The 24,628-nt window shown below is 47.0% G+C and overlaps 2 protein-coding genes across 6 annotated transcripts; one reads left to right on the top strand and one right to left on the bottom strand.

Annotated features, from left to right (window-relative positions):
* Positions 1-4,377: 4,377 nt before the first annotated feature.
* Positions 4,378-24,626, bottom strand: Oard1 (O-acyl-ADP-ribose deacylase 1). 5 transcript variants are annotated; one of them, XR_007211192.1, is made up of 8 exons: positions 24,350-24,600; positions 23,694-23,774; positions 23,179-23,323; positions 22,037-22,095; positions 20,901-21,013; positions 19,022-19,333; positions 12,309-12,311; positions 4,378-4,388 (listed from the first exon to the last, which is right to left on the bottom strand). XR_007211192.1 is itself a non-coding variant. In XM_048347812.1 (6 exons), exons 2-6 carry the CDS (start codon positions 23,730-23,732, stop codon positions 19,231-19,233), a joined length of 459 nt encoding a protein of 152 aa, XP_048203769.1. In that variant the 5' UTR covers positions 23,733-23,774; positions 24,350-24,600; the 3' UTR covers positions 18,745-19,230. The 5 variants fall into 5 exon arrangements, 4 of the variants coding, with proteins under 4 accessions (XP_048203769.1, XP_048203771.1, XP_048203770.1 ...); XM_048347812.1 differs by lacking the exons at positions 4,378-4,388; positions 12,309-12,311 and having other exon boundaries at positions 18,745-19,333; XM_048347814.1 differs by lacking the exons at positions 4,378-4,388; positions 12,309-12,311 and having other exon boundaries at positions 18,745-19,333; positions 23,642-23,774; positions 24,350-24,595.
* Apobec2 (apolipoprotein B mRNA editing enzyme catalytic subunit 2) lies at positions 5,575-17,029 on the top strand. The gene is made up of 3 exons (XM_048347811.1): positions 5,575-5,864; positions 13,134-13,697; positions 16,606-17,029. Exons 1-2 carry the CDS (start codon positions 5,707-5,709, stop codon positions 13,675-13,677), a joined length of 702 nt encoding a protein of 233 aa, XP_048203768.1. The 5' UTR covers positions 5,575-5,706; the 3' UTR covers positions 13,678-13,697; positions 16,606-17,029.
* Positions 24,627-24,628: the final 2 nt, after the last annotated feature.

The raw sequence follows: 24,628 nt of genomic DNA, 5'->3' as shown, positions 1-24,628 counted from the left end.
CCCCCAAACCTGGCTTTGTTGGAGACTCACTCACATCTTCAACCTTGCTCTTCTACGCTCAGGTGAAGACAACCCAAACAGAGCCCCTTCAAAAACCCTTCACCACTCTAGCTTTGAGGATACTTTGTTACCAGAAAGAAAAAAGGAAAGAAAGAAAACAAACCAGGCTCTGACTGCTCGTCTGCCCTGAGAGAAAATGACAACATATATAAAATGGGAAGAAAAATGGATTTATTTACAGTTTAAGCTAAAGCTGGGGATAGCCATTCTAAGTTTGGTATCTGCCTTCCCTAGAGCGATGCTATAATTTATAGAGCATATATTAGCTTTCTCCTCACTGTGACAGAAATACTTGAGAGAACAAGTTAAGGGAAGAAATATTTATTTTGCTCACAGCTTCACATGGTTTGGCCCATGGTTGTTTGGTCCCATATGCTTGGATAGAACATCATGGTGGCATGTAGAGAAAGAGCTTCTACACCTCATGGTGGACAGGAAGCACAGACACAGGAAGGGATCAGAGATTAGGTATGATCTTCAAAAGCCTCGATCCCATTGTCCCCCTTCCTCTGGCTAAGACTTACCCTCCTAAAGTTTCTTGGACCTCCCAAATTAGCACTGCCCTCTGGGGACAAAGGGTTCCATGATGAGTCTGTTGGGGGCATTTCATAAATTCAGACCATAACAGAATGGATAGAATGATAGCCAGGAAATACCTATGTGTAGACTCAACTCACTGAGTTAAGCTGGGAGATAAGTCACAAAAGTCACAATTCCGGCTTCTTGGGTTCTTGTTACACTCTCTTGGCACCAGGGCCCAGAGCTTCTGACGGGTTGTTTCTTCTCTAAGCATATTTTCTATGGGGACACAGAATTGGAAAAAGGCAGCTTTTTAAAAAAAAAAAAAAAAACCCTCACCTTCTATCATGCAAGTCAGAAATCATCTTGGTCATTGACTACAGGCCTCAGTCACGGTCTAGTGTCTATGTCCCTGAGCTCCCCTCACCCCAGAAATATTCTGTGTCAGATGAGCATCAGAAAAGCCTCCACTCTCTCCCCCTGTGCACACTCCAAAACTTTTCTCGTCTCTCAAAACTTGATTCTTCAGTTTATAGATTTTTCTCCCAGTATACCGAGCGGCCTGGCAAACACACCTGCAAAGAGAAATACTATTAGTCACCCTCATGGGCACGATTCTTATCAGGTCACCTTCCTCGGAGACTCTAGCCAGGCAATGCCAAGGAAACTGGGTGGTGCTGGGAATGGCTGCTCAAACGGAAGATTATGGTGACCTGGACTAAAGTCCTGGGTGTCACCATTTACCTGGGGCAGCGTGTCCTGCAAGGTAAGGCAAGCATTGTGCCCGGGACAGAAGATGACTAAAAACCCTGGTCTGCTCTGTAATTTGGGTGCCTTCTCCAATCCCAGCCTCAGACTCTGAAAGACCCTCCGGCCTTCTCCCCCATCCTCAGAGGAGGCCTCTTAAAGCCCTGGACGCTTCATGTTTATGTCAACAGAATGGTTGCCAGAGAGGGCAGCCTCCTGCCCGCCAGAGGGTGTCTGGCGCCCATGACTGTTGTTTGTGTACCTTGTCTCAGTAGTGACCAGAGGAGTAGCATGCCTGGGCTGGGTCTCTGGGCAACGTGTTGTTGGGGTCCCAGCTGTCCCTGCACATAAAGCACCCACTCCATCAACATGCTCCAAAGGTATCTTCTTTCACCGAGTGAGAATTTAAACTTTCCCCTGGTGAGGCTTCTATTTTCCGCCAGCCCCTCTCCGGGCCTTGCTGATCCCTTCACAGCGAGGACAGCCCTGCATGCTGCCAAGACACAATAAGAACAATCATGCTGGACCATCTCCGCCTCCTCGTCAGCCACCAGAAGAACCCCTGAATGCTTTCCAAGATGGGCCTGGGAAATGGGACGAGATTTAGTTTGTCTTGTGTTTACCCTAGCTCCTTCTAGCCACTCCCACAGGAGGCAGGGGCTACAGAGACAGACTTTCTGGTCAGCAACAGCTAGATCGTCTCTGTGTAAGTATCTCCAACACAGAAACACACACCCTTCTTTGGACCTATCCTTCTCAGAGCCCACTCTCCCTGCGAGAACTCCCACGCTCTCCAGTTCCCTGTCTCATCCCCTTCTCTTAGTTCAAAAGGCCTGAGAGCAGTAGGGAGTGACCAATGGAAGCTAAAAGCATGATGCTAGGCAGGCACTGGTGGCTTACACCTGCAATCCTAGCTACTCAGGAAGCCGAGACCGAAGAATCACAGTTTGAAAACAGCCTGGGCAGGGAAGTCCATGAGACTCCCGTTTCCAATTAACCACCAGAAAATCTGAAGCGGCACTATGGTTCAAGTGGTAGAGTGCTAGCCTTGAGCACAAAAGCTCAGGACAGCGCCCAGGTCCTGTGTTTAAGCTCCAGGACTGGGGGGGAAAATATTAAAAAAAACATAAGTCTGGAAGCCAAGAACTCTACCTTCTCTAGTAGAACCACCTTATACTAGTCACTCAATTTCTGGATCTATTTCGTTACCAGTAAAATGAGCAGCATAATGGGACATCCTAGTTAAAAGTAAATGAATTTATTGGCAGGCACATTAGGGTACACCAGGCTGACGACCGGGACATGTTAATGTCAGTGCTCCATGTTACTGAATTCTAGACAGGGAAAAACCTGGAACTTAGAGGCTAAGGAGCTGAGCTCAAGTCCTGGTGTCCTACTGACTCTTTGTGTGGCTTTAAACAAAATATCATTCTGTCTAGTTCCCTCCTGTGCAATTGGGGGGGGGGGGGAATGACAGAACCTTGCCCAGAAGGGTTAATATAGGAGGAGGCTGGTATACCAGCCCTAAAAAAAGACTGGAAGGGTAGCTACAGGGTAGCTTCTGGCGCCTGATCCACCAGATTAGCTGCTGCACTCTGGGGCCCCATTTGGGGAACTATTCTGACTTGGAAAGGAGAACCAGGGGCCAGCCAGGAATTCAGGTCCCCAGGAGGTGCCATAAATAGCCAGAGCGGGTCAGCAGGCCTCCAGAGATGGCAGTTGGGGTGAGAGAGGCTGGAAAGGAGCAGAGGAAAAGGAAGCTGTCCATCGTCAGTCTGGGGGCAGGCTCTGAACACGCTCCCAAAGGTCAAAGAGGGGTGTGGTGAGAATGAGGGGCCCTCTCTTGAGGGAGGACCTGTCTGGGGACACCTGTGCACCACTATGACTATGTCACTCAGAGTTGTCGGAGTGTCGGGGAAGGCTGGCCACAGTTCCTCTGTACCCTGTGGCCTTTGCCCACATACCCTGCTTCTTCCCTTTCCTCTGTTCAACCATCCTTGGTACAGAGTGACTTACAAGTAAGCCTGGATCATTGGAGACAAACTTGACAAACTTCAGTAGGGGAGGCTTTTGGTCAATCACCAAGAGATGTGAAATGATTGGGCCGAGATCACGCCGTGAATCAGGGCCTGAGATAGGATTGTGAACATTTTTCTCTCCTGATCCAGGATTATATGTGAGAGTCCAAATAGAAGATCTTTTACTAAGGGAGTCTCTCCCTTGGAGGGCCAGTGAACTGACTGGATGTATCCTCCTGGAAACATTTGGCTCTCCCTCGGTTGACCCACATTGGGAAGTAGGAGAGGGGGTCCTACTTAGAATGTGTTAGAGACGTTGAACCAGATCTGTCTGGGTACAGCCCTGGAAATAAGACTGGACATGATCTCAGAAGATCAGGACTCAAATCCTTGTTGATCTTAATACAAATCATTTCTCCTTTCTAAGCCTCAGGTCCCTGACTTGCAAAATGAAGCCAATAATTCACACCAAGGGAGACTGGCATGCGGGCTGAATGAGACAAGGCACGCCTGAGGGCCTGATGGATGCCCAAATGTTATAAAGCCTTGGAGCCTCACTTATTCATCTCTGCATTCTTAGTATTTACTACAGCACCTGGCACCGAGGAGCCCGTAGTAAACGTTGATTCCATAAAAGAATGGAGTAAAGCCTTTGCATTTGAATTCTCTACGTATGCGTCATAATAAACATTCCATGCTGTTCATCGGCTGTTGCTGCCTTTTCATTGTGGACAGAAGCACTCTTACCTCTACCCTGTGCTTGATTCCCTGGGGAAGATCTTTGAGAAAATAATCTCTGAGCACGAATGGGTTTGGTAATAAGTCTAACAGGTAGGGTGTGCTTTATTGTCCAACTGGAATGCATTCAGGTGTGAAAGGGGAACTGTTAGTGATTGTACCTGAACTACAGGGAGATGCCAAGAACATCCTGGGCAAAGGAAAATGCTGGGCACCAACCATACTAAGCATGTGCTGTGCTGCCCAGAACTCTCTGGTACAGAGAGAGCTCCAAGTGACTGACTCAAACAACCCAATTCCTATTCCCTAGTTACACTCTGGGAAGGTCTAGATTCTCACAGCACCTAACCCCTAGTCAGAGGTTTTTTTTTTTCAGACCAGTTCGTCAGTGATCCTAGGTTCCTCATTTTCAACCTGCCGGTAACCCCGACCCTCCTTTCTGTTTCCCTGAGAGTGTCCTAGAGTATTTACACTGCCCCAAACATGTAGAGGTGTGGCCCCTGCTAAGCATACCATGTACGCTATAGCAACTGTCCAGCATGTATCTGCTGCTGTTCTAGCTCAGTGTCCCCTCCCCACTCATCTAGTTTCAACTGTGGTCCCTCTGTGTCTCCTCTTCCCTGCTTTTGTTCAAGTTCAAGCCAGAAGCCAGGGTGGTCCTGAAAAATTAGAAGTGAAAATCTGTGACTCATCTGTCCAGAGACAAATGATTTCCCCTTGTGCGGAGAAAGCCAAGGTCTTAAGAAGAATCCACAGGACCCCAGCTTCTTTAACTTGAGTTCCCTCTCTAGTTGAGGAGTTCTCTCCTCAACTAGGTAGCCTTGCTAATTGCTCAAACATACCAACCTGTAACATGAGGGCCATTGCTTTCCAGGGTTGTAGAGTGCATGAATCTGCTTTCACAGGTATTGCACTAAACTCCTTGCCTTGCCCATTTAAAAGTCTTGAAGCTCAGTGAATGGCAGCTCCTATCACTATGGGCTGGTCATAGGCGAGTCAGTCACAACACATACTCTCCTCCCAAATCCTTGGTTTTCATTTTATCCCTCCCTAGAGCCCTCCTTTCCCAAACCCAGCTTTCCCTCCAGCGGAAATGGCCCGGGTTTCTTTGCAACCACCACCCTTCTTTCAATACAGGCCTCATCCTGCTCACAACTAACTGTGAGATGGCTTCTCTCCTGAATCTCAGGATGACTCCACGGCCCCTTCCACGGCGTTCCCAGGGAGCTGGAAAAGTTTGGATCCAAAACCAGGGAAGAGCACAGTGTGAGAGAAGAGGGAGAGGCGGGGAGGACCAGGCCCAGCCCTTCCCACCTGCCAGCTTCCTGTCTTTGCCCACTGATAAATAGGGGATTCATGGCCAGAGTTTCCATTCCCCCACTCTGGCATCTGCTGTCACTCAATTAAAAAAAGATAGAGGGAGAGGGCTCAGGGGAGGGGCGGGAGGCCCTGGCTATAAAACCCGGGGCTGCGGGGACGCGAGCATAAAGCCTGGCCTGCGGGTCCTCTTTCTGTCATCCCCAGCCAGACTTAGCCGCTGACAGCTGCTTGGGCCTCTGCCGCCAGGCCCTGGCCAGGCCCACAGCCTCTCCTTTCTCTGTGACTCCTGAGCCACAGCGTCTCCATGGCCCAGAAAGAAGAGGCCGCTGCCGCCGCCGCCGCCACCACCACCGCCGCCCCGGAGCCAGCCTCCCAAAATGGGGAGGACCTGGAGGATCTTGCTGAACACCCCGAGAAGCTGAAGGAACTCATTGACCTGCCACCCTTCGAGATCATCAGCGGGTGAGACTTGCGTGGGGGGTTGGGCCACTCCCCAGGAGAGCAAGGGCTTGGAGCAGGCCTGGGTAGTTTCAAATAGAAGTGGAGGTTGCCGGGTTCACTGTGGCCATGAGAATACACCCGTGTCTCTGCAGTGGTCTCCGGGGAACAGAGCCCATTTCTGCTGGATTCGTGGTGACATCTTGGGCTCTCTAATGGGAAGACGGTAGGAGGAGCTCCCTAAAGGCAAAGGCCCAGAGAAGGATACTGCTTCTCAGGCCTGGAAACATAGGGATTCACCTGTCCCTCTGGGTCGTTCAATCCCAGGGGGGTTGGTGAGGCTGGCACAATTAACGAAGGCCCCAGTCAAAGTCAGCTTTTCTCTCCGCTCTGCGTCTGAGTGGGCTTCTCCTCTGTGTACCTGTCTCTACTATTTTCTGTAGTGCTTCTCTCTGGAACAGAAAAGCCTAAAACACAGCCGATAGATCTGTCCTTCCCAAAAGGCAAGGGAGAAGCAGTTTCCATCTTACCGAATCTCTACGGAGCTTCTCCACAGTCTGTCCATTCTACCCACACACACACACACCCCCACACTGCCACCCCCACCCTGATCACAGCACAGAGGCTTATGGACAAAGAAACATTTCCATGAGCTCAACCACAGCCTATCAAACTGAAGCCCAGAGAAAGAGGATTACAGCTACGGAGAAGGCGTCCGATCATGCCATCTCCAGGGATAAAACCAACCGGTCATCTCTACCTTTTCCCTTCCTAAGCAGAAGACAGGAAGGGAATGGGAGAGGCCACAGTTCCTTCATGAGCCTAAGGTTTCCACCCTTAGGCTTTCCTGGGGGTCTCCAGCAATGTGCACAGGCAGAGATCTTACCCTACTGAGAAAGTTCAGGAAGAATGGAGATATGATACTTCCGAAGGGAGAAGCAGTCCTGGGTGGTAATATGGACTCACTGTTTGGAGCTGGACAAGTGAATTCCCAGGCTTGGCTTCCATGGGACCATTTTCAAGTTCAAAATGAGGAAGCTACACTGGTCGATGGCTAAGATCCCTTCCCGTTCAGACATTTTTTTCATAGAGTTTATAGCAAAATGCAGCCTCATTCCTGAGGCCTGAGTGGCCCCCAAATTTCCGTTTGCCCGTGTGCTCTCCCCTCATCCCACCCTCATCCTGAGATTCAGGGTGCAGCCGGGCACAGGTGAATACGGACACAGGGAAGGCCTAGGGCAACCAGGGCAGGAGCGGTTCCAATGGCTGCCTATGGAAAGTGAGCCTTCCTCCAGGACCCGAGCACTCGGGACCATGCTGTCCTTGGTCATACACATGTAGGCACAATTCCACTCCACGCAGCTCTGTGATCTTCCCCAGAACAGGGGCAAGAACAAAGCTAGACTACTGCGTTCAGCGAACATGCTTTGGGCTCCCAGGGGAGCAAGTCCTGGAGGGTTAGATCCTCTGATATAACTAACATTTGTCCAAGGTCTTATAATCCCGACATACTTTAAGTGAATGAGTTTATTTACCACACGCACCCCTCCCGCCCTTGGTGCAATGCTGGAAGAGGCAGATTAATATTCTCCATTTAACAGAAAGGGAAACTGAGACTCATGAAGACTGAGTTGACAGGCCCAAGACCAAAGCACCAGGAAAGGACAGGTCTTCCGACTCCTTCCTAGTCAGGTGTCTGGTCAACTCTTTTCACTCCTTCAGAGCCCCAGGGTTCTTAGAGCAGCTCTCCTCTTAGCTCCACCTACAAGACGGTGAGGGCGAGCGCTGCCAAGGATCCACAGAGGCTCAGCTTTCCCAGCGACTGTTCTGAGCTGGATTCAGGTGGGAGGCGGAGCCCTGAGGATTTCCTGGCCACAGGGAACAGCTGTGGAAATCTGTTTCCTGGACCCCTCTGGGTAAACAGAGGCTTAAAATAGCCCAGAGGTACAAGCTATGTCTGTGCAGGGCCAGGGAGAGGAGACAGCTTTCCTCTCCACTGACTCCACATGCCCCGTAATATAAGGGATCAGCAAAGCAACTCCTTTCCTGTTCAAGCTCCCTGCACATTTGGGGCTAAAGCTAGCAGACAGCTGGTTTTCAGGGAAACATCTAACATGAGAGGATACCTGGTAGGAATGAGGAGTCACAACTCTGTTTGTTGAGACTCTGGTTGAATAGTATACTCAGAAAGCAGACCTAAGCACATTAACAAAATACCATGGTAGAAAAGATTGGGAAGGGGGTGGCGGGCAGCTCCTACCGGCTTGAAAGCCCACTGTGTGCACCTATTCCCTGTCTGTGTCAAGCAACTTCATATTGCTGGCTCCAAACTGCCATGGCAGAAATACACTAGAGAAATCAGCAAGTGTTAGGAATCTGAGATTTTTTATTTTCTTTCAGAGAGCTGGTTGTTAAACAATTAGCAAGCATACCACTGAAGCAGAGAATAAAAAGAAACCTCTGGAAGAGTAGTGGAGGGATGGGGTTTGGTAATGCTCAGGACGGAGCCCTGAAAGCTGGAGAAGGCTCCATCCATCAAGGCTAGCTTTAATTTACTGTGTGTCTCCTTGTTGTCTAAAATCTGATGGGTTGGAGTACTTCTCTCAGATAAGGAATCTAAACCTTAGAGGGACAGGTAGTTATAAGTGATTTGCCCAAAGATAGCATAAGGACATGAACCCTAGGCCTGGCTGACTCCAAAACACCGCAAATAAAAAACCATAAATTAGATTTTCCTAGTCACAAATATTTACTGAATACAAGTTGTTCTCTTCCAGCCTGATTCCCCCGTCAGTACATCTACCCTCCTCCATAGGGACAAGGAATGTGCCTTTTTCACTGCCTTACCTCTGGCACTCAGCTCCTAGTAGGTACTCAATAAATACTAATGGAATAAGTGAATGAATGAACTAATAAACTAGCACCCACTGGGTGTTAGGCTCTCTGCCAGATCTCCTGATAGAATGAACTGGGGCAGAGCTTCTTATGGAAGTACACTCAGGAGAGTCTAAGGGGTGTAGGCAGCGCAGGTAGAAGGAGAATTTCCCTGGTGAGCGTGTGTCTTGGTCTGCAGCAAGCTAACGGGATTTCTAGGTCTCTGGGGCTGGCTCTGAATCCCCATCTCATCTCTCTGTCATAGGGAGCAGTGAATGGGCCTACATGGTACACCTAGCTAGTTGCCTATTTGTCTTTGTCTAGAGAAGTGTTGTGTATGTTTCTGTAGATCCTGCTATCAAAGGGAGCATGATGGGCCAGAAATAAATGAAAGGATCTTTTGCTCAATGTTTTAGCTCCCAGCATTTTACTCTGGCTCAGCAGAGGGACACAGAGGAGAAGGGAGGCAGGCCATTCAGAAGGGAAGAAAGCCCAGCTGGCAACCCTGGACTGTGTGGAAGGCTGGGAGGAGGTCAAAGCTGAGTGAGCAGTTAGCTCCTAAGAAGAAGAGGGTGATGCCCTGCTTGTCTTGGATAAGAGCCCATCCAGTTGTGCTAATTTGGGACCCCCTCCTTATACCTAGAACCTGCTCCTTCTGACCTACACTCGTCTCCTTGATTATGCTAACTCCTTGGCATCTGTCTGGAAAGTGATCCGCAAAAGAAGGCAGCCAAATGAAACCAATAACTCTACCTCTTTCAAACAGATCACTGACAGGTCTGGTGAGGAGAAGTTGAAATGAGTGGACATTCGGGCACCTGTGAATAGATTTCCCTCTCTATGGGTTATTGTGGAGCAAAAGCTGAACCTCAGATCTGCTTCTACTGGCCTCCAGATTGCTCCCTTTTGCTATGGATTTTTGCGAAGCAAAAGCCAATTTTTAAATGCAAACCTGAGGAAGACTAGGTACCATATTATCTTCTCCCTCATCAAGCAGCCCATCTTCCTAATTTTTGCTAGCTACTAGGATTCCAGGCTTCCCTGTTAGTATCATGAGATGCCCAGTAGCCTCGTAGTCTAAGCAGAGGAAATAGGAGTGAGTGGCCTTGTTTTCAGAAAATATGTGAAAATAATGCCTAATGGTGAGGCTGTGGGGAGCGGAGGAGAACTGTGCTGTTGGTTTTGTGGATGAAGGGACTGGACGTGGAGGGAGAGAGCTCCACCCACACCACACATGTGCACACACACACATGCACACACGCATCTTTCACAGTGAACTATCTGCTGGGGTAGAGAACAAAGGGCTAAATACGATATTTAGGCATGTCATGCTGCTGGGGGGGGGGGAGCTTATGATTTTTTCAAAGTTAAATGTCTCCTGCTACTATTTGGCCTAAAACACCTAAGATGGCCATGCTGCCTACAGAACCTGCAGACCTCTTCCACTTCTGTTGTCCTGACTGCCCTCCAGGCCCTGTCTGTTGTGGTCTATGGGAAGCCCATAGAACCTCGTTTAACTTCCCAGACGCCCATTGAAAAGCCAAGCAAGCTCAGTCTCTAGGCCAAACTCAAGGGAAACATGAGGAACCAAACTTTCCCATCTTTCTTTTGCCTCTTGAAAGCACTTCTCCTGAGGACTCCTTGTGCAAAAGGCCCTGCTGAGGGCCAGGACAGACCCTGGGGCTGCTGGCCAGCGGGGTCAGAAACAGATATTTATAGAGAGGTGACCTTTCTTCTCTCCCGTAGGGCTTGGGTTTCTCTGGATCTTCTCTGGTGCCGAGGGACACATGTCAGAACCTGCAAGGGAGGGAGGAGCTATAGAAAGGCTGCTTCTCACAGTCAGCCAGCTGAGTTGCAGTTGTATTCTTACTCTTGGTTAGAGGAATAGGGCTTGGAGGGGTGGGGGGGGGGGGCTCCAGAACAAAACATGAAGGACCACATGGACGGCTACTGCTCAACTCCCTGAATACTTCCACTACATTCTCCAACGGAGAATCCATTCTACAGGTAGCTCTGGATTGGACTCAGGTAGTCTTGTCACAGGCCTTAAAGAAGAAAAAAAGGACTTAGGTTTAAATAAATAAGCTAGCCCGGTGCCAGTGGCTCATGCCTATAATCCCAGCTATCCAGGAGGCTGAGATCTAAGGATCATAGTCTGAAGCCAGCCTGGGCAGAAAAGTCCCTGTGAGGCTCTTATCGCCACTCAAGAACAGGAGCTGTGGCTCAATAAATAAATAAAAATAAGCCATGCATTTCTCAAGAGCAAAAAGCCACTTTAGGGACCCGTGCAGAAGCAGCAGAGTTCAGGAGAAGTCTGGTAGAGTGAGAATAACAAGGAAGAACTCGGTGTGCATGGAGTTCCCACAAGGATTGGAAGAGGAAAGGGGAACTATCAGGTGATGCACTCTGCTAAAATGTTAAGTAAATAATAAACACCTCTAACCGGGGACAGAGGGGCTTAGAGGGCTAAATATAGGACCTGAAGGAATCCTGGGGCTGGGTCCTCAAACACAGCCATCTCCACAGTGGAGACTTAACTTGACAGCAAGAGACTTGGAAACTTGAGTGGAGAGAAGTGGGTAATGGATGGGGGGGGGGGGGGGGGGGGAGGAATCCTGCAGAGAAATGACTCAAGTCCACTCAGCTCTTTGGCATTTGCTGCTTATCCATAGTAGCCAAGGACTTGGGACCCAGGGATTCCCTCGCTGCCCAGGGCATCTGATGACCTTTCTGGGGAAAGAAAAGGAAATACACTGGGTGTCGGAGGCTCACACCTGTAATCCCAGCTACTCGGGAGGCTGAGATCTGAGGATCACAGTTCAAGGCCAGCCCAGGCAGGAAAGCAGAAACGGTTTCTAGACTGCATCTCCAAATAATCATCAAAAAGCAGGACTGGAGGTATGGCTCAAGTGGTACAGCACCAGCCCAGCAAGCCTAGAGGCCCTGAGTTCAAAACACAGAAACTACCAAAAGATAAGATTAAGAAGGCAAGGAACTGTTCCTTACTACCACCTAAATCAAGGAATCCATGTTCTCTATTCTGCCTGCCCACTTCTGATGTTCTTGGCTATTTTATTTACATTTTCCTGTCCAGCTAGAATCTAGCTCCTAGATTAGAAGCATCTAGAAAGCAAAGGTCAAATCTCTGGAGATTCTGAAATGGCTCAGTGCTCTACATGAACTTCACTGTCCCAGGGTGCTCCCGGGTCTTCCCGCTCACAGTCCATAGGCTTGGGTACAAAGGAAAAGTCAGACTGGCAAAACAGAAGAGCATGTACTAAAGACATAAGCTTTTCCATGCCCCAAATAGTTCACATGAGCTGCACGGAGAAACGGAAGCATGAAGTACTCTGAAAAGCCTTTGTCTTGCTGTCATGAGAAACTTAACATGCTTGCGACTTAGTAAACATGCTGTTTGAACACTAAGTCTCAAACCAAGCCGCATTCTGACAATGTATTGTTTTTGTTTTTTTTTAAATACTGATGCCAGAGAATCTCCTCCTGCCTCGACATTCTGAGTTAGGTTGCGGTGGGTTTGTCTCAACATTTTTGTCTCTGTGAAACTCCTAAGCCATAGTCTTGCTAAAGATTCACTGACTCGGGAATAGGAACTACATGGTCCTCTTGCAATCCAGGCACTCAGGAGGCTGAGATAAGAGGATCATGAGTTCAAGGCCAGCCTGGGCTACCTAGTGAAATCCTGTCAGAAGAAAGGAAAGGAGAGGGACAGAGTATGGTAGCTCACACCTGTAATCCTCTTGGGAAGTAGAGATCTGGAGGCTTGTGGCTCAACACCAACTCTCCGACAGAGAGTTTGGGAGAACCTATCTCAACAAACAAAAGCCAGATATGGTGGTGCATTTATAATCCCAGCTACACAAAGCATAGGTAGGATGACCAGTCTCTGACTAGACCCTTCCCAGGGCACAGGGCAGGGGGGGGGGGGGGGGAGGGAGGTGGAATGAGATTTTTTTTCTGAAAAATAACTAAAGGAAAAAGAGCTAAGACATGGTTCAAGTAGTAGAGTGCCTTTTCTAACAAGTGTGACTCCCTGAATTCAAACCTCAGTACTGCCAAATAAATAAAGAGAAAGGAAGCAAAGAGAGAAGGGATGAAGGAAGCTGGGAGGGAGAAAGAGGACGGAATGTGCTGTTAGAGTGATGGTGAAAATGGCGATGTTTCCTTCCTAGTGCAGTGGCAGAATGCGAACCCTGATCCAAATTCTCTTTTCCTCCACACAAATGCTTTTGGATCCTCTCTTGCCTTTTGTTTTTAATCACTGACATTAGTGTAGGCAAAGCCTATTTTTTTTACTAAGAATACATGTGTTTTGGAGATCTACCTACCCCAGGCTGGGTCCTAGAAACAAGAAATTTATTGTCTCTCTTCCCCCTGACCCCTTGTGTTCCTGCTCTCCAGGGAGCGGCTACCTGTCAACTTCTTTAAGTTTCAGTTCCGGAATGTGGAGTACAGCTCCGGGCGGAACAAGACCTTCCTCTGCTATGTGGTGGAGGCCCAGGGCAAGGGAGGCCAAGTGCAGGCGTCTCGAGGCTACCTGGAAGATGAGCACGCGGGTGCCCATGCCGAGGAGGCCTTCTTCAACACCATCCTGCCGACCTTCGACCCCGCCTCGCGCTACAATGTCACCTGGTACGTGTCCTCCAGCCCCTGTGTGGCTTGTGCTGACCGCATCATCAAAACCCTGGGCGGCACCAAGAACCTGCGCCTGCTCATCCTGGTGGGCCGACTCTTCATGTGGGAGGAGCCAGAGATCCAGGCTGCTCTGAAGAAGCTCAAGGAGGCGGGCTGCAAGCTGCGAATCATGAAACCCCAGGACTTCGAGTACGTCTGGCAGAATTTCGTGGAGCAAGAAGAGGGGCAATCGAAGGCCTTTGAGCCCTGGGAGGACATTCAGGAGAACTTCCTATACTATGAGGAGAAGCTGGCGGACATCCTGAAGTAGGCATCCGGCTCCAGGCTTATGTGAGTTTTCCTGGGCCATGGCGCCCATCTCTGATTAGCTGTCTACTTAGCTAGAAGGCCTGAGGTCAGGAGGAATGAGTGGCCTAACACTTCATTGCTTTGGGAGAGATGAACTTGCTCTATTTCTCCCCTTTTGTCTGCATCCCTGTGCCTAAATCCATTTCCCTCCCACTCCCAGAATTTGAATACAAATACTCCACGTTTGACTGAAAGGCTGTTTATGGACAGGAAGCACAGCCTCTAAGCATGTCCCTTGGTACAGGTGTCCAGCCTGAATCTGCACTTCTGGATTCCCTACTCCCAAACTCACTTGCAGTCTAGCCTCCATTTCTCTAATATAGGTGGGGTTTCTGTTTTATTTGTTTTGTTTTGTTTGTGCCAGTACCGGGGCTTGAATTCAAGGCCTCCTCCTTTTTTAATGTTTTCTGCTCACGGCCAGCACTGTACCACTTGAGACACACTTCCAACACCAGCTTTTGGCTGGTTATTTAGAGATGAATCTCATGGGCTAGCTTCAAACCATGACACTCAGATCTCAGCTCAAATAGCTACTATAGGCGTGAGCCACCAGGGCCCAGCTTCTTGTACAGGATTTTCGCCCTGTAAGGGGGGGGGGGGGGGTCTTTCATTGGTGGTAATTCTGAAATTCCCAGGGGAATGTGTCTTCATCTTTTGGTTTGGGGGCAGACATGCTTTAAGGTTTCCAAATGAATGCTTATGCTTCGAGAAAGATAAATAATGGTGGTATGAATTTATAATGCCAAGTACATTTTCTTTATGGAGAAGAGCTCAGCAGAAGTCACAGAAAATGCTGAATGCCAGGAGTCAGGGTGACAGAGCAACAAGCTAGTTTATACAGGAATGTCTAAAGGGTTAAAAGATGTTTGTACACTAGCCAGCAGCTCAGAAGTAGCCTCCTGCAGATATCAGGAGGTGATAGGAGAACTGGAAGTAAAGATTAGCTATTTAAGCAAATAATTAGGACACAATTAAGGCCAATTTGGCCTCTTGCTGAGGGTAAATTAGACTCTTACAGAAACAGGCCAATTATCCTTAGGAAAGAGGATAAAAAGGATCCTTTACTACCTTTTTGAATTTGGTCTGATCTAGTTTGCTCCCAGAGAAAGGCTATGACTGAGCTGAACCCCTTTACAAAGCCCAAGTCCCTGGTCAAAATATCCCAGTGACAGAAAAGGCTCTTTACCATTCTGGCACTCATGCATTAATAAACCATGAAAGCTACATGCTTCCACGAAGACCATTCTATTTGTTTTTGTTGTTTCTCACATTTCATACCCGTGGAGAAGATACTGTTTCATAGGTATGCTTAGGAAATAGCCATGTCCCAGAGTGTGGGCAGATATTGACACAGGGCACCTGGACATTCAGAATGGGCATCTGACAGTCTGTAAAAACATCCTTTTCAGACTCTGTGTCCTTCTTCTAAAAAAAAATAATAAATAAATCACTGAATTCAGAGTCTATGAAAGAGCAATAACATGTGTGGCAATCTGATCACATAAAATGAGAATAGTACTCTGCCTCAAGAGAGTAAGTAGCAGTATAGACAATTTCCAAGAGTGACCTCTGAAAAGGAAATGCTTAAACTTTTAAAATTCCTCCAAGGTAGGTACTTGCACTGTCATTACAGACCCAACCAAGACTCTACAGAATGATGATAGCGGCTTAGTAAAAGGGCCTATTACTTCTTCACTACTTCTTCTTAAAATATCTTTTATTAAGGAGACTTCTTCTGGCTTCCTCGCTAGTTCAGTCTTCAGAGATGAGTTTGTTTGTCTTGCTTTGCTTTCCAGGGATTTTTTTTCATTAAGGCCAAGCATTTCAAAGAGTAATTTTTTTTGGGGGGGGGGGATAATAATTAAGGGTTGTACCTAATAGTATTAAGAGAGAGAAGAGAAAGAAGGAAGCTGATGATGAGGAAACAAAAACCAGATTGAGAAAAGTTGATTGCTAAGTCAGATTTAAGTGAATAATGCAGTATATACCTCTTTCTTTAGTGTACATATGAAAGAAACTCTATCACCTGAGCTGTTAGCATGCCTCCCTTGCGATAGGGTCTCCTGAATATTTTGCCTGTGTTAGCCTGAAACTGCAGTCTTCCCCATCTCAGCCTCTCACTAGCTGGGAGAAGTGCACACCACTGTGCCCAGCTACTGGTTGACAAGTGGTCTCATGAACTTTTTGCCTAAGCTAGCCTTTGATTTTGATCCTTCCAATCTCAGCATCCCATACCTGACTTACCTTTTATTTCATCCTTTGTTAAAAAAAAAAAAATAGTAAGATATCACAAGAAATGTACACACTGCCCTACTATGTAACTGTACCCTTTTTGCATAACACCTTGTCAAAAAAATTGTGTTCAATTAATAAATAAATTAAATTAAAAAAAAATAGTAATAGGGCTGGGAATATGGCCTAGTGGTAAAGTGCTCGCCTCATATACATAAAGTCCTGGGTTCCATTCCCCAGCACCATATATATAGAAAAAGCCAGAAGGGGCGCTGTGGCTCAAGTGGTAGAGTGCAGCTTTGAGCAAAAAGAAGAGAGGGACAACAGTGCTCAGGCCCTGAGTTCAAACCCCAGGACTGGCAAAAAACAAAACAAAGCAAAACAAAAATAGTAATAGCTAATTGTCTAGCCATCTATTTTTCAAGAGAACAGAATAAAAGTAGATCTAGAGCTGAATTTGTGTAAACCACACCAAAACACAAATGAAGTAAGTGAATTCCAGGTCAGCCAGAAACCACAGGAGACGACAGAGGAGAAACCCAGGGACTTCCTAGGGAAGGGAGGCAGCAGCCTTGGCTCAGAAACTTGTTTATAACTGTTGAGTAGCAGCAGGACTCTTGATAACATGCTTTCTTTTTGCTTTTGCTTTTCCACTAAGGTCTGCCTGCTGTCCCCAAGAGAAGCAGTGATCTGTATGTCATTTAAGACATGCCTGTCTTCCTACCACTACTTGGAGCTGCACAACATATTGAAACCAACCAATCCTCCTGTACAAGGGGGGACTCAAAACACACTTCTCATTGCTGTAATTCATTTAGGCTATGCCTATGTCTCCCTACCATAGCCCTTGGCAAAGAGGAAAGTGATCTACAAGGAGAGGAAAGCAACCACATATGAATAGCAGCATCTGGGGCAAAAGGTTTTAAGGACACCTCAATGGGGCTACTTAAGGCAAAGGTCCTCAGACCCGAGGTACAGATCTTTGAAATATGTCCAGAAATGCATTCAATGTGAGCTGTTTTTTTTTTTTCAAGAAAAAAAAAAAACAGCATTATTTACAGTAATAATAAAAAAAAAAAGTAGTGCAGTTTCTCTGCAGCCTGATTTCTTTTCTTTTTTTTTTTTTTTGGTTCCCTGACTGGGGAACGAATGCAGCCTGGTTTTTTTTTTGGTTCCCTGACTGGGGAACGAATGCGGCCTGGTTTTTTAAGGAACTTGCAACTTGGGAAGTTATCCATGAACTGGGAGTGAGACTTGGGGATAGGGGTGTCCTAGGCTAAGGTCCAAGCCATTACATTATAAAGAAGGGAAAAGTCTACCAGAGCTTGAAAAGACAACACAAGTGATAACTCTCTCATGCAGACTTCACCACCATTATCTTGATCTTAAATATTTTCTTCTGGAGGGGCTGGGAGGTGGCTCAGTGGTAGAATACTTGCCTAGCATGTGCAAAATCCTGGACTCCCTCTCCTTAACATTGAAAAAAAATTTTCCCCTTGGATTACTTATAAATATTCCCATCTCTAAAGATACATGGCAGATGATAGAAAAAGCACAGGGAATGAAATAAGGTAGCCACAACCCAACTGTCCGTTAATAAGAAATAAGCTTTTGATTAAAGAGAGAAAAGCAATTCCGTGCTCACATATGCGTTGTGTAAGAACGTTGGACACCTGGCACATGCTAGTGATGGAAGGACAATGGCAAGTCTACATATGAATTGTTGAGTGCTTGCCAAACTCTTAACTTGAGTTTCCAAGAAGGTGTTCATTCTGATTATCAAGCCATGCTGCCTTCCCCAGGGCTCAAATGTGATAAGTCTTTGGAATTTGACCCCAAGACAACTGACAAGACTTCTTTATCACAACCCTGCTGAGCCCCAGCATTCTACCTCCAGCCAATCCTAGGTAAGAGGAGGTTTCAGCAAAGGAAAACAAGGCTCATGCTCCATTAAAAAAAAAAAAAATAGCTATAACCTTTTCTAAAAGTATAGGAAACCAATGTTGTGATCCGAGTGTTAGGATTCATTTGCCAAAGGACAGGCATGGAATAGCATTTGCCTACCATGTACAAGGCCCTGGGTCCAATCCCCACCATAGCAAAAATTAAACTAAAAGATTTACTACAAAGAGTTAAACAAAATACTTAGCTTTCTGCCACTATCCATTTTCATTATTTTGTGTCTTTAGACATTTTCTCATTTTTTTTCCTCCTTCAATTTTGTTTCATAGACACAGAAGCAAACTTACAGAAAAGCCTCGGTTTAAAGGTTTGCCAATGAACTTGCTCGCCCTGCTACCAAAGAGAGGCAGCATTTCTTTGCTCTACAAAGGTGCACAATTTAGTACTTTCTGAGACTGTTGCCTCCTAGCAGTCTGAAATGTGATAAGAACAGGAGCCTAAAGCACAGAGATTCAATTTAAACCACTGTTTATCTTGTCTTTCTGCAAGTCCATTCTAAGATCCACTACTTGCTTTTTTACACTAAAGAAAGCAGCAAATTCTGTGACAGACCTAGGGGTTAAACAAAGAAAAACAGCAGCAGGTCTGGCGATTTTGACTTTTAACACCAATGCAAGGGGAGAAGAGAGAGACATTCAAGTTCCCCCAAAGGCTTTAATACTAAGCCCTTGGCTAAACCATTGGATTCTAAACCCTGCCTGCCAATCATGCTATCCATATTTCTTGTTCATTCTTACTTATTTCTTACCTTGCTACTTTTCCAGTAGACAGTCTGCTGAATCTTCAAGTCAGCCCCTCTTATCTCCTGTTACCCAAGTCAGTAACAGCACAGACATGAGCAGAGAACCTTACTGAAAAGGATTTATTTTCCCATTTTTTGTCACCACAAATTCTTGGTAACAAGGTAGACCTCAATTCTCTATTTTGTAATGAAAACAACACATACTTCTCTCCTAGGATAAATCTGATGAGAAGAACAACACCAGGTTAAATGTATAACTAATAAAAACAAACCTAAGTGACTCAAACCTTCCCTTTCTGAAATTTCTCTTTAAAATGCAGAGAAAAACAATCAATGCTGCCACCTAATGGCCAGCTGAACAAATCAGGACACCTCCTGAAAAAATATTAGCAACATCTCCCAAGCAATCCCTCCACCAGAGTCCCAAAAAATGATGTATAGCAGCCTAAGTATTGCCTATGACATTGTGTCCTTTACATGAACATTTTCCTCTGTTCATGTTAAAGTCAGTTTGCTCATTCCTATGGCCAAGGAGGGACGACACAGGAGAACAGGGACACATCCAAAATGTTCATCTGTTCAGAGTGTGTACACAGTAATTTTGATGTCTGTTGCCTCAAATACCTCTTCAATCATCACAGATACGTTTTCCCACTGCAGCCGATCAAGACCACATCCAATCCTAAAAAAAGACAAAACACCTCCATTGGTTGTAAGGAAAGAAATCTAGGACTCTGCTCCTTTCCCCCTTCCTTTGGGTTGAATACACTCAAAGCATAGAGTCCTCTAGTCTCACGCTTACAGGCAGCCACTGAAAGAATCTGGATGTCAATTCTTGTCACCCGTGACTGTTCCTAGGCAGCACTAACATCCAACAGCTGTCACTTCTCTTTATTTAATAAGATAGCACTTTCCAGTTGTTTCATGCCACTATCACATACTCTGGATGAAAATTGTCTGTGAATGGATCAGTAAAACCTAGTACTCTTCAAATATGCTTATAATGGGATGCTAATGATGATAAAAAGGAGAAGTGGAACAAAGGACAAGACCTCTGAAAAAAGTTAAGAAGGAATAGTGGGAAAATACTAAGCTGCAGACAATTGAGAGTAAAATCTTTACCACACCCTGGCATAAAATCTCGTTCCATAAAAGCACCACTTGGTACCTTTCTCCCAAGACATTACGTTACTGGTACTTAACATCCTTGGGGACAAAAAGGTATCTTTAAAAATGATAACTTAAGAATCAAGTTCCTAAAATATTGTAATCTTAAAAAATTAGTCTTTTGTCCAGACAGGTGCTGATGGCTCATGTCTGTAATCCTAGCTACTCAGGAGACTGAGATCTGAGAATCACGGTTAGAAACCAGCTGGGCAGGAAAGTCCATGAAACTCTTATCTCCAATTAAACACACACACACACGCGCGCGCACACACACACACACACCCCAGAAGTAGAGCCGTGGCTCAAGTGTGAGCGCACTAGCCTTAGCAAAAAAAGTTTAAGGCCAGTGCCCAGGCCCTGTTTTCAAGTCCCAGAACTCACACTAGAAAAAAAATCAGCCTTGTTATATAAACCATGATCAGTGTGAGATGAGGGTCATTGTACACACATTCACAGTAACTCAGGACTTTCGATGAATCAGCATGTGTAGGGTCAGCACTAATTCTAAACTGGGTGACAAGACAATATCCTGAAAAGGAAGTAGAGTCACTGGAAAACCAAGATCATTCCTTGCGGTCCCTAATGGCTCTTTTCTGGGAAATCACAGGACAAATCCATTGGCTGCTACCCACACTGACCACAAAACAAACATGTAGTACAAAAGACAGTGATCATTTACAACTTTCTTCTAGCAGGATTAACAGGTCTGGGAGACCAGAAGTGGCCCAAGAGGGAAACCACAATTGCTCATTCTTTAGCTGACTGTGCTTGTGGAACAGACAACAAGCTTTAAGCATGAGATGGAGGGAATGCAAGTGTGACTGACAGACCATGGGTCCTCCCCCAATGAGTAGGCTGAGGCAGCTGTGTGTTTCAAGTTATTTATCCCAATCCATTGGACTTAAACTAGAAAATGGCTATGTTGTGGCCTAAGATCACACTCCTTTTCACTGGCTTTACAGGTTTGGCTATTTGTCTACCTTTGAATCTACAGGCTCCACTTTGAAGTTGTTTGTCTTGGGGTTAAATAGTAAACCTCATCAATCAGTTATATCTTCAGTTAGGGCCCTACATTTCCTTGCCTGGGCATGGAGATATCAGTGACTCCATTCTCCAAACAATGGAACTTCATGGCTTCTAAACTCTTCCTTAAGTTTTCATAAGTTGGCTTGTGCGAAGCCCTCTTCTTTGTAATCTAAATACAAAGAAAGGATTCAAATTCTCATTAGCTAAAAATGAAAGCATGAAATAGTCATCATATTCCTCCACATCATGAACATTAAGAGGACAAGTGCATTTTGGCAGATTCATCTAGGGCGCTGCTGACAAACGTCATACTGCCCATTCCATACTGTTATGGAAGGAAGGCCCCAGGAAAATCCACTAAATGGGGCCAAGAAACCCACGCCCTGACATCAAGCAATCAATCTTTTTTCCCCTAAGGAACCCATGAGATAGGTAAGTTGTGCCTATTATAAAATGTTTTTAGGCAAGACAGGTGAAAGGTATGGTGCCACTTCCAAGAGGTAAGTGACATCTGTGACAAGGAAGAACCGACACAATCAGGAAAAAAACATGACTTGCTTGCCTTTTGTTTACTACAAAACAACGGGGAAACTGGTAGTTTTCCTACATAAAAACAATGAAAGTCACATTAGCGTTAAAGACAAAATTCTCCCCACTCAGTCTGCCATCCAGATAAGGCCTGCGGTGAGTGGGTTGGCTCTAAGCCAACAACCACCATCATTAAAGAAGCCACAGGCTCTGGGAGGCCAAAAAGCAACTAGACAGGCAAAGGTACTGCCCGCATGCAGGCAGTACCACATCCATCCAGGAGAGGAACTCCGTTATTTATTTCTCGGTGCTACATTTGACAGGGAAGAAAAAGAGATAACCCTCTTTGGGGAATGCTGTCTCTTGAGACTTTGCTCTTTTTTTCTTTCTCATTATAGCAAGGAAAGAAATCACAGGAGGTGTCCCATATTATTACAAGTCTTTGAGGTCAGTGGTGCACAGGGCACAACAGGCTTGCCTGTGAAGCGGCAAGGCAGCCGGTAAACCAAGAAAACAGCACCACCTGACCCCATCTGTAATGAGATCAGAAGCTTTATGACATCCTTACTTATCTAAAATGGAGCATCATGACCGGTAGTAAAAATGCAGGAAGCCCATTTGTTCACCAATCTACACAATGCATCAAGTTTTGGCCCCATCTTACCAAGTAATATATATAGCGCCCATCTCTCTTCAGAACAGCCACTTCTCCAGATTTCTTCTCTAAGAAAAACAGTCATTTAATACTGGAACAGAAAAAAGAAAACTAAAAGCAACCAATCTCTACTCTTAAGATTTAAAAAAAAAATCACTATAGATCTGAGTTTATCTCAGAACCAGAAGAGACTTTAACCTATGAAGAAACTACCATTTCCTATATTTTCTTTTTCTCAAGATAAGTATATGTGTTTCCTCACATTCCATCTTTTATCCTGCCCCAAACTATACCCTTATTTGTCCACTTTAAAGTTGGAATGTCTACTATTTTGAAATTGTTTTAGAATGTTTCAATTGCCAAACACAGCCATTCCATAGTCTTCTACAGTCATGTGAAACATTATGAGAAACATATTTTAACAAGTTAATTACTGAAATTTCAAATCAAGCTGAGCACCACTGGCTTATATAATCCTATAATCCTAGCTACCCAGGAGGTTGAGATCTGAGGATTAAGGTTCAAAGCCAGCCCAGTCAAGAAAGTCCAGGAGATTCTCATTTCCAATTAATCACCAGACAACTGGAAGTGGCGCTGTGGCTCCAAGTGGTAGGGGGCTAGCATTGAGTGAAAAAGCTCAGGGACAGTGCCCAAGTCCTGAGTTCAAGCCCCACAATCAACAGAAAAAAGACAGACAGATGGAAATTGCTTTTGTCTTTGGCTGGAGTCAGAAAAAATGGCAGGCAGTGATCCTACAGTGTATTTCAGGTGTAAAGACATCGGTAGTAAGTGAAAAGAGATGACTTCTAAACTTATCATTGAAAATAAGTAGAACATTAGTTAAGTAGAGGACCTAAAAGCCAACCTGACACGTGTGGACTTTGCTAAGCCAGTTCCCAAAGATTTCAGAGAAGCAGGTTAATATTATCAAAGAAATCTGATGATAGAGGAAAAAGAGATTAGAGACTTCTACAGTAATCTGTTATGATAAAGGCAGGGACCAGAGGCCATTCCTGTGAGGAAAAACAATCTGAACAGTTAAAAAGCACTCATTCATTGGAAACCCCTTTGCATGCACATCTTAAATAAGGTATGCCAAAAGATCAAAAGATGCTTTAATCAAGGCGAAACAAGCTGCTTTCAAAACTCACGTTGGCTTAGCAGCTCCTGCACCCCTCCAAATTTCTTCTTGAAGAGGACTGCTATTCCAGCACCCATGCGACAGTCCTCGCTGATACAGTGGGCCAGAGAGTCTGTTCTGGGGCATGCAAAGAGGTCTCCTTTCACATAAGTGATCTAAAAAAAAAAGTGCAATGGGAAAGAAAACGTTGTATTTGACACAGAACCAAAAATACTATTTCTTTCTGATTACTACCGTGCCCGCGCGCGAGCGCGCGCACACACACACACAGTCTTCCCGGCTCCCTCTGCAGTTTGAATGAAAGCCAAACCTTCAACATTTAGGGCGTTAACCACAAGGACTCAGAGTAGGTGATGGGTAGGACTGAATTACCCTTCCTCAAGGAAATCAGATAGAGAAGGGGTGGGGGGGGGGGGGGGGGGAGAGACAACCCAAATTCTTGGTTTAATTAAGATGTGTGTATGCTTTTGAACCTCCACCACTCTGCATTTCGGGTCACCGGTAAGTTAGACAGTCGTTACGCACGCTGCCCCCGTCGGTCTCTTCGCTCAGGCTGGTGGCCATCTTACGGAGGCGCTACTTCCAGAATTCACGTGTTCTCTTCGGCTACAACAAGGGGAAAAGGCAAGGGAAAGGGCTCAGGCGCCCTGAAGACTTGGGGTTCGCGCTGCTCGGCCCGTGCACTCGGCGGACCCCACCGCCACCACCACCACCGGAGCGTGGGCTCCGCCCCGAGCAAGCAATGCAAAGCCACGCTCGGGGGAGGGCCCGGGAGCCGGCCCGGCGGGGAGGGGGAGGGGAGGGGGACCCTTCGCGCGCTTTTCCAGGGGCGGAGGCGGCGCGCAAGGCCCGGGCCACGCCCCGCGCGCGCGCGGGGACCTCGCAGGCCGCCCCCTCTCTGCGGAGGACCCGGCCACCCGCGCTCAGGACCTGCAACCCGGGAGATTGCCCAGGGCAGGGGCAGCCGGAGCCGCAGGCCAGGGAGGGGGCTGGCGGCCCGCGGGGACGCGGGAGGAGGAAGAGCCCCCCCCCACCCCGGGAGGGCCCGGCGTGGGGACCCGTCCCGGGAGAGGGCGCGTCGGGGCCACGCTTCGCGTCGAGACCAGCCGGCCGTTCAGAGGTCTCCCTCACCCCCTTCCCGGTGCACACGCAGCCCCTTCCCACGCCGGGATTGCACGCACCCAAGATGGCCACCCCCAGTCCTGCAGCGGGGCGGAAGCGAGCCCCTCTAGCTAACTGGGCGAGCCTGCTCTCGGTGGTGCTGGCCCGGGCACTTCCGGCGGTCCACTCCGCGCTCTCCCGCCGCCGCCCGGGCATGCGTATACGGAGAGCGGGCGACCTGGAGTCGGGAAGCGCCGCGCTTGCGCACTAGCCCCAAGGCTGGGTCCCAGTGGACGCGTACGCAGGGCTGAGCCGTTGGCCACGGGGTGAGTTTGCGCCTGCGTGCTGCTACGTGCAGG

Source organism: Perognathus longimembris, chromosome 6 (genome assembly GCF_023159225.1).
Source record: "Perognathus longimembris pacificus isolate PPM17 chromosome 6, ASM2315922v1, whole genome shotgun sequence".
Taxonomy (NCBI): Eukaryota; Metazoa; Chordata; class Mammalia; order Rodentia; family Heteromyidae; genus Perognathus; species Perognathus longimembris.
This window is presented reverse-complemented; position numbering and strand designations above follow the sequence as displayed.

Excerpts from the sequence above, each read along its gene's own strand:
- Apobec2 (XM_048347811.1), top strand. The coding sequence starts at position 5,707 with ATGGCCCAGAAAGAAGAGGCCGCTGCCGCCGCCGCCGCCACCACCACC. Across the intron at positions 5,865-13,133 it reads CCCTTCGAGATCATCAGCGG|GGAGCGGCTACCTGTCAACT; the intron begins GTGAGACTTGCG and ends CCTGCTCTCCAG.
- Oard1 (XM_048347812.1), bottom strand. The coding sequence starts at position 23,732 with ATGGCCACCAGCCTGAGCGAAGAGACCGACGGGGGCAGC. Across the intron at positions 21,014-22,036 it reads GGCGCTATATATATTACTTG|ATTACAAAGAAGAGGGCTTC; the intron begins GTAAGATGGGGC and ends CTTTGTATTTAG. Across the intron at positions 19,334-20,900 it reads ACTGATATCTCCATGCCCAG|GATTGGATGTGGTCTTGATC; the intron begins GCAAGGAAATGT and ends GTCTTTTTTTAG.